Source organism: Muscardinus avellanarius, assembly GCF_963383645.1.
Source record: "Muscardinus avellanarius genome assembly, chromosome: 8".
In the NCBI taxonomy this organism is placed as follows: domain Eukaryota; kingdom Metazoa; phylum Chordata; class Mammalia; order Rodentia; family Gliridae; genus Muscardinus; species Muscardinus avellanarius.
Window position 1 is genome coordinate 3,594,746 of NC_137794.1, and position 15,297 is coordinate 3,610,042.

Genomic DNA, 15,297 nt, shown 5'->3' on the forward strand with positions numbered 1-15,297 from the left:
TGGGGTGCGCGCACCGTGGTCACTAGGGGGCGCTCGGCCACCACAGGGAGCGCGTGAACTTAGGCGAGCCGCGTCTGCGTGAGGACGCGTGTGTCAGTGTGTGAGCGCGCGAGTCTGTGTGTGCGTACGCGTGTGTGCGCGCAGCGGGGCACGGCCAGGGGTCACCCCAGGATCCCAACAGCTCTGTGGCCCTCTCCCCACCCGTCCCGGGCCGCCCCCTGCCCCGCCCCCCCAGCCTTCCCAGCAAAGGCTCGCTCTGGGGCCCTGACCGCGCGTAACCCCACTTTCGCGCTCCCTGCGCGCTCGGCCCCCGCGGGCGCGCGCGTCTCTGGACGGAGCTGCAGGGGGCGCCCGGACGGATTCCGGGCGGCGGCGCGGGCCGGGGTCTGGGGTCCGCTCCTCCGCGGTGGGCTCGGTCAGGGTCCCGACTTCGCCGGGAGTCCCTGGGGAGGGCGGGGCCGGGCCGGCCCGGGGGCGGAGCTCGGGCCGGCCCCGCCCCGGCGGGCTGGGGGCGGGGCCGGGCCGGGGCGGGGCCTGGCCCTTTTTCTCGGTGGGCCGGCAGCGGAGCGGAGCGCAGAGGCTTGGGGCAGCCGCGCCGCGAGGAGGCCGCGGCGCCGGGCGAGCGGAGCGGGGCGGCCAGGCGGACGGTCCAGCGGACTCACCGGCGGCGGCGGCCCCGCGCCGGGTTGGCCATTCATCCGCCCGGGGTTGACTCCCTCCTTTTTTTCCCCCCCTTAAACATCTTTGAACTGCATTGTTTCCCGTTTTAATTTATTTTTTGCTGCCCACTCTGCACTTGCGCCGGGCCGACGGCTCGGGGAGGCTCGCTGCCCCGCGCCCCCCAATCGCTGCGGATTTCGGCAGCCGGCGGAGAGCGGCGGAGAGGCGGCGGGACGCGGCGCGCAAGTCGCGGCAGAGACGCGGGCGGACCGGCAGAGCGGCCCGCGCGGGGTGACCGCCGGGCGCGGCCGAGCCCTCCTCCCCCGGGACCCCGCGCCCGGCCCGCGGCGCCGCCGGACGGCCCGACCGACGCCGCCGCCCGCGCCCGCCCCGCGGCCGGCGCCCCGCGAGCCCGAGCCCGCGCCGGAGCCCGCGCCGGGCGGCGGCGTGGAGGGCGGCGGGGCCCGCGGCGCCGCGCGCAAACTTTTCGCCCAACTCCGGGCCGGCCCTCGCGGCGGCGCGGCGCCGAGCCCGGGCCGCGGGGCGCCGGAGGACGCGGCGGCGGCGGCGGCGGCGGCGCGCGGGCCGCGGGGCGCGCGGGGCCCATGGCCGGCTGAGGCGGCCCCCGGCGCACTCCGAGCCCCCGCCGCGCGCGCGCCCCCGGCCCCCGCCGCGCCCCGCCCGAGCCGCCGAGGGGGCGCCCGCCGCGCCGGCCCCGGCCGCGCCCGCGAAGCCATGAACTTTCTGCTCTCGTGGGCGCACTGGAGCCTCGCGCTGCTGCTCTACCTGCACCACGCCGAGGTGAGCGGGGCGGGCGGGGCGCGCCGTCAGCGCCGGGCGCCACTCGGGGAAAAGTTTGGGAGCCAGGGCCGCGGGGCCACCTGCGCCGCCGCCCGCGCTCCGGCGCGCCCTCCCCCGCCCGGCCGGCCGGGCGCGCGCGGCGCGGGGCCGATTACATCAGCCCGGCTGGCCGCCTCGTGTTCCGAGCCGCGGCCGCCGGAGCCGGGCCGCGGGCGGCGCCCCTCCCCCCCCGCGGGAAGGTGACCTCCCGAGGTGGCCGGGCCCGCGCCCCGCTCTTCGCCCCCGGCCCCGGCCCCGGCCCCGGCCCCGCTGCCCCCCCCCCCCCCCGGCACCCTGTTTTGGTTTCCACTTGCCTTGGCGGAGAGGATCCTTCCGATCCTCTGGGCCCCAGCGCCCGGGGCCGGGAGGGGAGCTGTCAGGAGTCGGGGTGCCAGAGCCCACCGGGCGCTTTGTTGAAACTCTGCCCAAAGTCCGGACTTGGCGACGCTGTGCTTCCCTCGCCTCCCCTCCCCTCCCCGAGAGCTCCGAGCGAACGGTGGGGTGGGCGGAGGGAGGACACGCAGGCTGTCAGCACCCCACTTTACCCTTTTGGGGAGCATGGTTGGAGATGCGCCTGACTCCCGGCGAGCGTGGGAATGGCCCCTCTCGGCCTCGGGCTCCTGCCCGGCCGGCTCGCACACACACTTTTGTCCTGGCAGAACTGGCCGTTGGAGCAGGTGGTTGGTTCTTGGGAACTCCAAACTTGCCCACCCAACTCGCCTCTCAGAGCTGCCTTGGGGCCTTTTCTACTTTTCCGGAGCCCAAGAGTCCCCTTGGGGGAGAGGAGGGTGGAAACCGGCAGGGGTCTCCGCCACCACCCTGAGTTCCTCAGACCCTGGCACAAAGGCCTTGGCTCTGGGCCCCCAAGTGGGGAGGAGGGGGAGGAGTGGCTGCCTGGCCACAGGGTGACCTTCAGAGGCCCCCAGAGAAGGGCACCTGGCCCCTCCCTGCCTAGAACTGCCCCTCAGATGCCCCCTGGCTCTGGGGGGGGGGTTCAGAATTTCTGTTCCCTTGCCTTATGGGGGTCAGGAGGAGTAGAGGGCTTAGGGAGAATGTCAGGGGTGTTATGGGGCTGAGGTGCCAGATCCAGGGTGTCCCTGAAGGGGGCTGCAGTGGGAGGTGTCCAGCCGGGGGCCTAGGAACTAGTATCTTCCTTGGTGGGGGGGCTTCTTGTGACCTTGGCCCTGGGGAAAGGCCTGGGAACCTGGGGTGGGTGTGTGGGTCAGAGACAGTGGGATTCCCTCCCAGAGGGGTCTGGAGCTGCAGGCTGGCTGGGTGCAGCTCCGCTGCCTGGGACCCGATCCGTAGGGGGCAGCTGGGCCAGGAGTTGGTAGGACCTGTCAGGTCCACATGGCCTGGTGACCTTCACAGCTCTGGGAAGGCCGATCTGGAGATCTCAGGCTGGGCTAGAGTGGGGGACCCCTGGGGGCCGGGCCCTGCTAAGGAAGCAGAGGCCTCCCTGGGTGCAGGTGAGGAAGGTGGCCCAGAAGAGAGGGCCTTGGGGACAGCGCGTGAGACTCGGGAAATACCCTCAGGCGAGATTGTACGAGGAAGAAACCGGGCCTCTCTTCCCCCAGGGCTCCCTCCCAGGTGTTTACCCTTTAAGCAGCCTGTGGGTATGCTGAGGACTCTGATTTGGAAGGGCTGGAGGGGTACCCTTGGTCCTCTGCACTCCCCCAGCTCACCCTGGTATCTTGTGTTAGCAGGAGAAGGTCACCATGTTGTTTTATCACCCCAGTCCTTCCTTCCTGCCCCAGTCCAAATTTGTCCTCCCATTTGACCTTAATACTTACCCATGGCTTGGGACCAGGGAGCCAGGGGCGTCCAGAGTGCAAGGAGCAGGCAGCGTGGGGAAGGCACAGGGACCTGGCCAGCTCGGCCTCTGCCTTCCTGCCTACCTGGAGAGCTCCCCACTCTAGCACCCGGTGGTCTTTCAGGCCCGTGGGTTCCTAATGGGAGCAGGCCGGGGTGGTGGGCACTCCCCGGGCCTGTGGGGACCCCGCTTATCCTCTGGTCCACGCAGGAGCTTCGGAATAGGAAAGCGGAGGGGGGGGGACGGGGGCAGCTGCTGGGGCCCTGCACCCCTGCCAACGCCGCCTCCTTTGTTTCGTCCTCAGTGGTCCCAGGCTGCACCCATGGCCGAAGGAGAGCAGAAACCCCACGAAGGTGAGTCCCTCTGGCTCTTGGGCGGTGCTCCCTGTCGTCCCAAGAGGTGGGTGAGCAGGTCCAAGTCCTTCTCTTCAGACCTGGTGGGGAGGGGTGCGGGATCTGAGGACCAAGACCCTGCAAGGTGGGCACCACGAGGTTAACCCTTCAGTTTCTTAAGGTCTTTTCTCTGTTCAAGTCTTGGCCAGGAATAGGACTTACTGCTTTAAATTTTTTCCCCCTGTTCTTTCCCGTAAGATTTTATTTGGAGAGGGCGCTGTGGGCATAGACAGGGAGGTAGAGTTAGGTTGTCCTAATATCCAGGGAGGTGTCCCTGGACTCCTGCTCCAGGGGAAGATAGATATTCAGTGCTGCTTTCCACGCAGCCGTGGCCCACTTGTGGGTGCTGTGGCCCTTCCTGTTTGAGCTGGGGGTGCGGCCAACAGCAGCCGGGGACCCCCAGTGCAGCCTGCATTCCTCCAGGGGTGGAGCTAGCCGGGTGCCCTGGGCCTGGGTGCTGTGAACTTCCCTCCCAGGCCAGCAGAGGGCGCTGCAGCTCCCAGGCGCCCCGCCCCCGCCCGCCTTTTGTTCACTGGGGTTTGGGTACCGTGATCCTCTCCTTTCTCCAGCGACACCCGGGCTCTCCCCACCACAAGCGAGCGCAGCCTCTGCCCCGGCCTGATGCCAGTCCCCTGCCTCCTCTCCTCTGAGGAGGCAAGGCCCTCGGCGCGTCCTGCAGTGGTCTTTAACCCAAATCCAGTGTGGCCCCAGTGGCCTCCGGTGGGTTCTGCCTCCTCCTTCCCCACCCAGGAGCCCTTTGCCTGGCCACTGCGGCCGCCGCTCCCAGCGCCACCAGCCCCTTAGGCTTCCCAGTGGTCTCTGTGGTCTGGGAGAGACAGGACAAATGGTCTTTGTTTGCTGGAGAAAAGGTTGTGTGCCATAAATGAGGAAAACCACGAAAGCCCGATGGTGGAGCAGAGTGTGTGTGTGTGTGTGTGTGTGTGTGTGTGTGTGTGTGTGTGTGTGTACGTACGTACGCCTGTAGTGCAAAAGGAAGATAGCTCTCCTCGTGGGCCTTCATGGCTGGGCTACAAAGGGTGGCGCTCTCCGCCTTCCTAGCCTCGGGCCTGGGGAGTCTGAGGAACAGCTGTTGGAAGCAGTTCCCAGCCCAGGTCTTCACCTTCAGCTCCCAGCTCCGGGACCCAGGCTGGACCTTCCTGCTGTCCCCTCCTGGGTGGGGCTGTGAGCGTGGGCCACCTCTGGCCCGGCGTGATGGCCCCTTAACAATACTGGATTAACCATCTTCTTCGGTATAGATGTGGCTTACAAAGTGACCCCCCCCCCACCTCTGGTCTCTTGCTGTTTTTGACCATGTTTTCCTTAATCCTTTGGGGGCGGGGAAGACTTCTGTGCCTGTCATCTGGTGGGGAAGGTAGCAGCTTCAGGGAGGGCAAGGGACAGTCTCGCCCCCCTTCCCCTTTGGTTTTCCCACCTGTGGCCTTGCCCCTCCCTTCACCCCCCACTTTAGGTTCTCCCCCGTCCAGCCTGTTATATGCATACCCCGTCTCATCTTCTTCACCTTCCTGGTGTACAGGCTTGGAGGGAGCAGATGGAGGAGGCCCTGCTCCGGTCCCTGGGTGGGGCGGTAGCCTACTGAGTATGCACTTAAAATGCTGGGATGAAGTCCCAAACTTTATGTCACTCGAAACGAGAGAAGAGCAGTTGTTCTTTGTGTGAAGTGGGAGACCAGACTCCCCATTTCAGCCTCTGTTGCTGTGTGCTTAGAGATGGGGCCAACACACTTCCACAGAGGCCGGGGAGGGGAGGGGAAGGAGGGATGGGCCAAGGTCACACCGAGTTGTCCTAGTCCTAACTGGGGAGGGGACAGGCTCGCTCTGTGGTGGTAGTGGGGGCGTGACAGGGAGTGGCCACGGTTTGGAGTAGTCACGCCAGAGTCCTGCATTTATTTTTTGTCAAGGGCCCCGCCCCTATGGCCCAGAATTACCTCTTCATGCTTCGATGCACCTCGGGCTCTGTGGTCAGCCTGGGAAACTGTCTTTACCCTGGTCTCCCTCCAGATCGGCCTCGAGAAGCGCTCTGTGTCCACAGCAGCAGCGTGTTTTCCATGATGCAAGCAGTTTGCGGGGCCCCTGGCCTGCACAGTGGGCCTGCCCACGGCCACCTGCCAAGGCCTCCGCAGCCCAGGGCTGGGGAGGGGACTGGCAGGTGACAAGGTGCCTCTCCAAGCGTTCCCTTTGTTTTCCTTCCGGAAAGCTTTGACGTCAGAGCCAGCCATTCTGGCCCGTTGCTTACTAGCCGTGTGGCCTTGAGGCAAATTTCACAGCCTCTCTGAACCTTCTCCATTTGCAAAGTGCGGTCTCAGGAGCCTTTAGTAATCTCATGGCTAGAGGACTGTGTGAGATGGTAACCATGGATGACTGTCCCCAAGAACCCAGCATGTAATAGGTGCTCAGAAAACAGTCTGGTTGATGTTACAGCAGCGACCAGGGAGAGGTTGTAGGAAAACGGAAACCAGCTGGGCCGGCCAAGCCAGCTGCTCCGCCTTGCAGGTAAAGCTTAGCGCACCCCTGACGGGCGAATCCATGCTCAGCCTGGCTCTGGCATCAAAGTTGGTCGAGGAGTTGGCTGCGTTGGGCAGGCAGGGGACCGGATGTGGCAAGCCATCTCCCCTGGCCCAGGACAGCACGTCTGATCAGCGGAATGAAAATAAACCTTTGCCAGTGTTGGTGGAGGAAGCCTAGGGGGAAGGGCCTTCAACCCAGCCCGGGTGACTTAAGTTAGACTTTGGCAGGACTTTCCTGATACAGGCGCCTCTCGGCGAAGGCCTTGCAGAGCTGGTGGGCTGGGGACTGGCCGTCTTCCGTGCTACTTCTGAGCTCACGTGTCCCTTCCTCCCATGCAGTGGTGAAGTTCATGGAGGTCTACCAGCGTAGCTACTGCCGTCCAATCGAGACCCTGGTGGACATATTCCAGGAGTACCCGGACGAGATTGAGTACATCTTCAAGCCGTCCTGTGTGCCCCTCATGCGGTGCGGGGGCTGCTGTAACGACGAGAGGCTGGAGTGTGTGCCCTCGGAGGAGTTCAATATCACCATGCAGGTGGGTGCCTGCGGGGCGGGTGAGGCCTGGGGAGGGCCGTTAGTCTTTGGCGCAGGCGGTCAGGGCCTTTCCTGAGAAGCTCTTGGCAGGAAGAGCTCGACTTTCCCGGCTCCTGAGCCAGGGTGTGGGTAGGTGGGTGTGGTGGGGTCCCTCCTGAGAGGGAAGAGGATGCCTGCATTTCTGAGCCCAGGTCCCAGTAAGCACCCCACCCCCCATCCCGCCTCCTGACCTTTGCCTCCTAGGCTCAGGGGGCTGATGCCTCCGAAAGGAGCCCTCTCTTCCTTGGACAGAGCCCTCCTTCCTTGGGGGCTCTGTTTGGGAAGCTGGACGGGCCTGGTCTGTGAAGAGTTAAAAGCCAGTATTTGGGTGCTGTCTGGTGACGGGTGCATCTCAGTCCAGACAGAGTGGCGAGCGGGAGGGATTGTGAGACACGGCGCGCGTGGCTCTGAGGGATGGGACAACATAGAAGAGAGCGCGGGAGGGAGGGGCGGGCACGACAAGAACCCAGGACCTGAATTCCCAGCCTGGCCAACCCTTGCAGCTGTGTCTGCGCCCAGGAGGAGCAGAGATCCCAGGAGGCCGGCAGGGTTGGGGGAGCCGGGTGGCCTAAGGCTCTTTCTTGCCGGAGCCGGTGGCCCCCCGCCTCCACCACCCGTCCCTGCTCCATAGAAGCCCTGGGTGCCGAGCATCAGGAGCCCCAGGGGTCCCGCCTGGGTCTGGCTGGCTGGGTCGCTAACCTCTGATCTGTTTCCTTCCCCTCCAGATCATGCGGATCAAACCTCACCAAGGCCAGCACATAGGGGAGATGAGCTTCCTACAGCACGGCAAATGTGAATGCAGGTGAGGGCCGAGCCCCAGTCCCCACAGCCGAGAGCGGGCCGCGTTGAGCACGCCGCGCTCCCTCGCCCATGCGGACTCTCCAGCTGTGAGAGCCATGCGTGCGCCTTCAGCAGGCCTCGGTCTCCACATCTGTAAAATGGGCGCACTCACTGACTGTACCCCGTAGCATGGTCTGAGGAGTGCATGAGTTGTTATCCGCAAAGGGATTTACACTACTTTACGCTACGTTTACTTTTTACCACCTTAACTCTCACCCCCCCCCCCTTTTTTTTCTTCTCTTTCCGCTGCAGAGAAAAGAATGACAAAGCACGACAAGAAAAGTAAGTGGTCGCGACTCCGGCACCCTTCCCGCCTCGGCTGTCGCCTGGGTTGGGGCTTCCGGCTTTCTCTGGTGGGGGCTCTGCTGGCCTCACTGGCCAGTGGTCAGCGAGTTGGTCTTGTGGGGGACTTACGCGGCCATGGGGTGGAGCCAGCTCCGGGCTTGTGCCCCAGGGTCAGTGAGAAAACCCAGCCTGGAGCCTGATGGGTTGAAGGAGATGGCGCCTGCCAGGCCCAGGCCCCTCCTGGCCAGTCCCGGCTGTCTGATGCGTCGGGGTGCGGTGTGGATGCCGGCCAGCCTCTGTGTGTCAGAGGAAGTGGCCTCCTGGTGGCTAGGTGGTGATGCTGTTGAGCTTGGCTCCCCGAGGAGTCCGGTGTGCGTCCCCTCCTGCAGGAGCAGGTCTGGCAGCAGACACCGGCCCTTTTGGCCAGGCAGGAAAAGTGGCAGGTTGGCCCTTTTCTGAGGCATCCAGTTGCTCAGTGTGGTGGGTCGGGGTGGGATGGGGGGCGAGGTCTGGGAGCCTTGGGGGGGCGGGAGGGGGTTGGGACTGATGTGCCGAGGCAGGCAGGGGAGGAGAGGTTGAGAGAGAGCTCCTGTGCCCTGTCCCCTCTGCCTTCTGGGCCTCCGTCCCCTGCCTCTTCCTAAGCTCCCAGCTTCCAGGATTGCTGTGCTGTGGCTGCCTGAGCAGGAGACTAGGGGTGGGAGAGAGAGAGAGAGAGACAGACAGACAGACAGACACCAAGACACTCTCCTTCCATCCTTCCAGTGCTTTCTCTCAAGGGGAACAGACGGCCTCTCCTCTGGCTTGTCTCCCCTGCCTTCTTCCCCTGTGACAGACGCTGAGCTGTGTTCCCTAGGGCCCGGCAGGAGTGGAGGACGCTGGTTCCCTTGAGGGGCACAGGCCAGGGAGAGCACACCTACCCGCCAGGCCCGGCCCTCCTCTCACCCAGGTTGCGGCCGCCCTGCCCGCCCGCCCCCTGCCTTTCACGACCGCCCTGGGTTTAGTGCCGGCTCCCAAAGCAGCTGCCCCCCAGCAGGATTCGCAGGAGCGGGGCCCTCAGAGGGAACCCCCTCCCTATTGCTTTAGAAAGGACGGCAGAAGGTGCCAGAGCACAGCCCGGCCCATCCCTCTAATAGGGGAATCTGACCTTCAGAGTTCTGCCTGCCTATAGCCCCCGACCTGGGTAGCATCTCCAAGAGCCTTCCCTCTGGGCTGTGTGGTCTCCATAGTCTCTGAGCCCTGCCCAGAGCCTCGCCAGGGGCCGAGGCTGCCCTCTGGGGCTGGGAAAGCGAGGGGCGGCAGCAGCAGCAGCCATGGGGTCGTGCTGCCCCTCCCCACCTCCCGGAGGTACAAGACCTCTCCTTCCCTGCCCCCACCTCTCCCCTGTCCCTCCTTGCGCTCTCTCTGTCTGTCTCTGTTTTTTTATTTTCCAGAAAATCAGTTCGAGGAAAGGGAAAGGGGCAAAAACGAAAGCTCAAGAAATCCCGGTATAAATCCTGGAGCGTGTACGTTGGTGCCCGCTGCTAATTCCATGGGCCCCACCCCGGCCCCCAATCAGAGCTGCAGTGCCCCGTAACCCGCTTCCATCCCGGCCCTCCTGGCGCTCAGCCCCCTCTCCTGCCCCAGTCTCTCTCACTCCCTCCCTCCACTAATTGGCACCCTGGGTAGGACTCGGTGGTGGCCCTGTGGTCCAGGGTTGGGGCCGGGCGGGTGGGCCGAGTGGGCCCGGAGGACTCGGGAGTGGACTGTGGCTTGGCTGGGCACCGCCTTGCTCTCACACACCGGGCACTGGTGGTGGGCCCCTGCTGGCGCAGGTGCTGGGCTCAGGGGCCGCTCGCCCCCCAGATCCCCGCGGCCCTGGGCTTCTGTACCTGTCGGAAGCTGAGGGTGGCAGGGAGGGCGGTAAGGCAGGAGGAAGGGGCGCGACGGCAGAGTGTGTTGTGTTGTGGGCCGAAGGAGGAGCTCGGGGCGAGGACCGCGGCAGCCTCTTCTCATCGGCGGAAGGGTCTCGGCCCCTCGTGGACTTCAGCCCAAACCATGGTGCCCACGAGGCTTTCTGTGGGGCGGCCTCCTCCTCCGGGTTGGAGGCTCGAGGGGGCCCTGTGGCCCCTGCTGGCCTAGCTGTGGACAGTGCCTCTGGACTTGGCCTCCCATCATGGCCTGTATTAGCCCCACCTTTGGAGGCGGGGCCTGGAGCCAGGTGCCCCTGAGCAGCGAAGAGTCAAAGTGTGTTCTGGGGGCGGCAGCAGCGGGCCCCGGGCCTCCGACGCACGCCGCGTCCCTTAGGCAGCCCTCTCCCTGCGCTCTCTGCGGCCGGGCCCTCTTCCTGCGGGCCGGTGTCCTAGCCACAGCTGCCTTTCCGCCTCTCTCTCTTCTGCTGCAGCGCTCAGATCCTTCCAGGGCACAGAGGGCTTGGGCCAGCGAGCGGGTGGGGCGCCACCGTGGACCTTAGCGTGTTGCATTTTTTTTCTCTCTCTCTGCTGATGCTGTAGCTTAGATGTCTTTCCTTTTGCCTTTTTGCAGTCCCTGTGGGCCTTGCTCAGAGCGGAGAAAGCATTTGTATGTACAAGATCCGCAGACGTGTAAATGTTCCTGCAAAAACACAGACTCGCGTTGCAAGGCGAGGCAGCTTGAGTTAAACGAACGTACTTGCAGGTTGGTTCCCAGAGGGCGGGCGAGCGAGCGAGGCAGGAAGGGCTTGGCGGCCGTGGGGAGACTTGCTTGGTGTCCAGCTGCCTGCTGCCTGTCTGCCTGGCCCTCCGCCTTCCCCGTGCTTGAGGCCCTGCGGGCCGGCTGCCGAGGGGTAGGCTGGTGTGCCTCCTGTGGAGCGTGGTGCAAGCTGTGTGTCGTGTCGTGGTCCTGCCGCTCGCAGTGGCTGTCGTTCCTGACGCTGCCGTTAGCCCTTCCTCTAGCGCAGACCAGGTGTGGGGTGCTGTCCACGGAGTGCGGGCGCGCTCGGGCCCGGCTGCTGTCCTCAAGTCTGTGTGGCCGGCCTCCTCCCCGGTGCTTCTCCCTGGGGCCAGGGATGAGTCTTCCTCCCAGATGGGGGCTCCCCGAGGATGGGCTTTGTTGTTGGTTTAGGACAGAGGCAGTTCTTCCTGCACATTGTAGATTAGCATCTAAGTACACCAGATACCCCCTCTGCGCCAGCCACGCTGACCCCAAACAGCCTACATACTTACTTACTTACTTATTTATTTATTTATTCATTCATTCATTCATTCATTCATTCATTCATTCATTTATTTAGTGGTGCTGGGAATGGAACCCAGGGGCATTCTACTTCTGAGGTTCAATCCAGCCCTATTTTTTATTTTCTTTCTTTTTTTTTTTTTTTTGGTGGGTCTGGGAATGGAACCCAGGGGCATTCAATCTCCAACCTACATCCCCAGCCCTAATTTTTATTCTTTATTTTGAAACCGGGTCTCGCTGAGTTGCAGTGGGCTTCACTAAGTAGCTGAGGCTGGCTGCGAACCACAATCCTCCGTTCTCAGCCTCCCAAAGGCTGGGATGACAAGAGTGTGCCACCACGCCTGGCTTTATTCTTTATTTTGAAACAGGGTCTTGCCGAGTTGCAGAGGGCCTCACTAAGTAGCTGAGGCTGGCCGCTAACCGTGATCTCCTGTCTCAGCCTCCCGAATGCTGGGTTACGAGTATGTGCCCCCACGCCCGGCTGCCTACACAGTTTTAAATGCCCCGTGGGTGGGCAGAGGGGCCTTGCCCACTCCTGGCATGAGACTGTGGGATGCCTAAGCCTGGGCCTGGTTTATTTGCCTTGGGGACCCCCAGGTGTCTGTACCTCTGGTTAGTGGGGACCAGAGAAATATCAAGTCCAGAGAGGACGTTGTACATAGCCCCGGTCAAGGGGTAAGGCCAGGACCACAGGGCCGTGACAGAGCTAAGGGCTGAGGCTCTTGATACCCAGACTGGCATTCGTTTTTTTGTTTTTTTTTTTCCTTTGATAGAGCTCAGAGGCATTCTACATCTGAGTTACACCCGCAGCCCTTTCTATTTTTTTAAAATTTACTTTTATTTATTTTCTTTGTGGTACTGGGGGTTGAACCTAGAGGCATTCTACTTCGGAGCCACACCCCCGGCCCTATTTTATTCTTATTTGGAAGCAGAATCTCACTGACGAGAGTCTCACTACTTGCTGAGGCTGTCCTTGAACCTGCGATCCTCTTGTCTTAGCCTCCCGTGTACTAGGGTTACAAGCATGCGCCACCATGCTCGGCTTTCTATTTTTTATTTTGAAGCAGGGTTTTGCTAGGTTTCTGAGGCTGACCTCCAACCCGTTACCCCTGTTTCATCTTCCCAAGTACTGGGATTACAGGCACGTCTGGCATGGACTGGTATTCTTTATACTAGTGAGGCCTGTGCTCAGAACAAGACTCACCCAGGTACCAGGTGGCCCAGGTGGGCCTGGCTCAGCTTGTGCTGAGGCTGCTCGGAGCAGGCCCCTTCTCCGGTCTGTGTTCTTGTGGCCTGTGTCTGCTCAGGGCATGTGGGAGTCTCAGGCCTGGGCTGATGGTGTGGGCTTCTGTCTGTTTTGGTGCTGTGTAAAGACACGACTGGCGTGTCAGTGTTGGGGTACGGGTTTTGCCTGACTCCAGGGCTGGATGAGGGGCTCGGTTCCCCAGAGTCTTGGGGCTAGATAAGGGCCTGGACATTGGAGGGTTTCTGTGATTTCCGCAGAGGGACTGTCTGGGAGGAGGATGTGTGGGTGACCCAGGAGCTAACTGAAATTGCCCAGCCCCCAGAGACCTGACCCCACCTGCGAGCTGGCCGTGCCTGGGGATTTCAGCTCCAGGACTGGAGGCGGCTCTCCTTCAGTGCAGAGCCTGGTCTGCTTCTGTGGGAAGAGCACAGGCCGAGCCGCCTCTCTGCGGTCTCAGACAGCAGGTGGGAAGGGCACCTGGGGCTGCAGCTGCTGGCCAGCTCGAGAGGGACGAGGCCTGCGGCCTAGCCGCCAGGGCTCGGGAGGGCGCTCGGGGCCCAGAGGTCCTTTGACCCTTCCCGGGGCCCTTTTGCCCCTGCGTCCTCCTTTCCCCAGGGGCAGAGTCCTCCTCTGACCTCCCCATTCCCCAGCTCAGGGTGTCTCTTCAGGTGTGTCTTATCCACCAGCCCCTAGAGACCAAGCGGAGAGCCTCCTGCAGGGCCCTCCTGGTCTCTTTTCCAGCTGTCCCCCGCTGTGGACGTGTCAGATCGGGCTGCTCTGGTTCTCGTTCATCTGTTGCTTCGTGAAGTGTTTCTGTGTCTTTGTCTTGTCTCTCACATGGGTCACAAAGCGGAGTGGGCAGATGGGGGGCCCGGCTGCTGCTTGGACCGGGCTCCCTGAGGCAGGGCCGGGTCTCTCCCTCCTGTGGGGGTTTCCCGTGCAAGGACCGCTGTCATGATGCGGGGACCCAGGGGCTCCCAGAAACGAGGAGGCTGCGGGCCTCGTGGCTTGGCCTCCGCTGCAGCCCTAACGTGCAGCCTGTTTGCCGTTCCCCTTAGATGTGACAAGCCGAGGCGGTGAGCCAGGCTGGGAGAAGGAGCCGTTCTCAGCGTTTCGGGCACCAGACCTCTCACCAGGAAAGACTCAAACAGAGCTACCGAGACTGACCACGCCGCCACCACCACACTGTCACCATCGACAGGACAGTCCTTAATCCAGAAACCTGAAATGAAGGAAGAGGAGACTGCGCAGAGCACTTTGGGTCCGGAGGGCGACTCCGGCAGAAGCATTCCCGGGCGGGTGACCGAGCACGGTCTCTCTTGGAATCGGATTTGTCATTTTTATTTTTCTTGCTGCTAAATCACCAAGCCCGGAAGATTCGAGAGTTTTATTTCTGGGATTCCTGTAGACACACCCACCCACATACATACGTTTATATATATATATATATTATATATATAAAAATAAGTATATATATTTTATATATATAAAATATATATATTCTTTTTTTAAATTAACTTTGCTAATGTTATTGGTGTCTTCACTGGATGTATTTGACTGCTGTGGACTTGAGAGGGAGGAGAATGTCCCTATCCAGATGCTGACAGGGAAGAGAACGGGATGAGGGCTCTGGCGTGATCTTCTGTTCCTTTCGGGGAGGCCAGGGTCCCTCTTCTGCCTGGGAACGTGCATGGCCAGGGTGCGGGGGCAAATCCGACTCACTTCTGGGAACACCGACAAACCCAGCCCTGGCCCCAAGCCCCCCCGAGTCAGACTGACAGAGACTGATGGGTGATAGGTGGGGTCAGGCCGCCGGCTCTCAGGAGGAGTTTGGGGCCCAGGAGGCGCGCGGTTTGTGGATCCCCACTCCATGCTGCAGAGGCATCTTGGCCCCAGGGCCCTGCCCGGAAGATGCAGGAGCCCCGGCAGCCTTCACCACCTCCCGGATCGCCCAGGAGGCCACCGACGGGTGTCCTCGCGCAGAGGAGACGCTGGTGGGAGAAGGCCATGGTGGCCCTTCCTCTGGGACTCCCTCACCCCCGCCCCGCCCCTTCCCGGTGCAGCCCGGAGGACCTCGTGTCCTCAGACCATTGAAACCACTAGCCCCCAGGTGACCTGGCTGTGTGTGTGAGTGGTTGACCCTCCCCGTCCCGAGGCACAGAGACCGGGCAGGCTCCATGTGCCCACACGGAGGCAGAGGAAAGAGAAAGTGTTTTATATACGGTACTTATTTAATATCCCTTTTTAATTAGAAATTAAAAGTTAATTTAATTAAAGAGTAGGGTTTTTTTTTTCAGTATTCTTGGATAATATTTAATTTCAACTATTTATGAGATGTATCTCGTGCTCTTTCGCTCTCTTGTTTGTACTGGTTTTTGTGTATAAAATCCATGTTTCCAGCCGCTCTCTCCCTGATGGGGACAGTCACTAGCTTGTCCTGAACAGATATTTAATTTTGCTAACGTTCAGCTCTGCCCTTCCTTCTTCCCCGGCTCCCCACCACACATTCCTTGGAAATAAGGTTTCAATATACATCTACATACTATATATATATTTGGCAACTTGTGTTTGTGTATATAAATATATATATATATGTTTATGTATATATGTGATTCTGATAAAATAGACATTGCTATTCTGTTTTTTATATGTAAAGACAAAACAAGAAAAAATAGAGAATTCTACATACTAAATCTCTCTCCTTTTTTAATTTTAATATTTGTTATCATTTATTTATTGGTGCTACTGTTTATCCGTAATAATTGTGGGGGGAAAAAGATATTAACACCACGTCTTTGTCTCTAGTGCAGTTTTTTGAGATATTCCGTAGTACATATTTATTTTTAAACAACAACAAAGAAATACAGATATATCTTAAAAAAAAGCATTTTGTATTAAAGAATTTAATTCTGGTCTCAAAGTTCCTCTGGTCTC

The 15,297-nt window shown here is 61.2% G+C and overlaps 1 protein-coding gene across 5 annotated transcripts; it reads left to right on the plus strand.

Annotated features, from left to right (window-relative positions):
* Positions 1–1,341: 1,341 nt before the first annotated feature.
* Positions 1,342–13,443, plus strand: VEGFA (vascular endothelial growth factor A; the record flags this gene model as incomplete). Of its 5 annotated transcripts, XM_080699791.1 has the most annotated exons (8): positions 1,342–1,461; positions 3,618–3,666; positions 6,569–6,765; positions 7,529–7,605; positions 7,896–7,925; positions 9,359–9,430; positions 10,449–10,580; positions 13,422–13,443. In XM_080699791.1, the coding sequence occupies 8 exons, from the start codon at positions 1,396–1,398 to the stop codon at positions 13,441–13,443; spliced, it is 645 nt and encodes a 214-aa protein (XP_080555917.1). The 5 variants fall into 5 exon arrangements, with proteins under 5 accessions (XP_080555917.1, XP_080555919.1, XP_080555918.1 ...); XM_080699793.1 differs by lacking the exon at positions 10,449–10,580; XM_080699792.1 differs by lacking the exon at positions 9,359–9,430.
* Between the last annotated feature and the right edge of the window lie 1,854 nt (positions 13,444–15,297).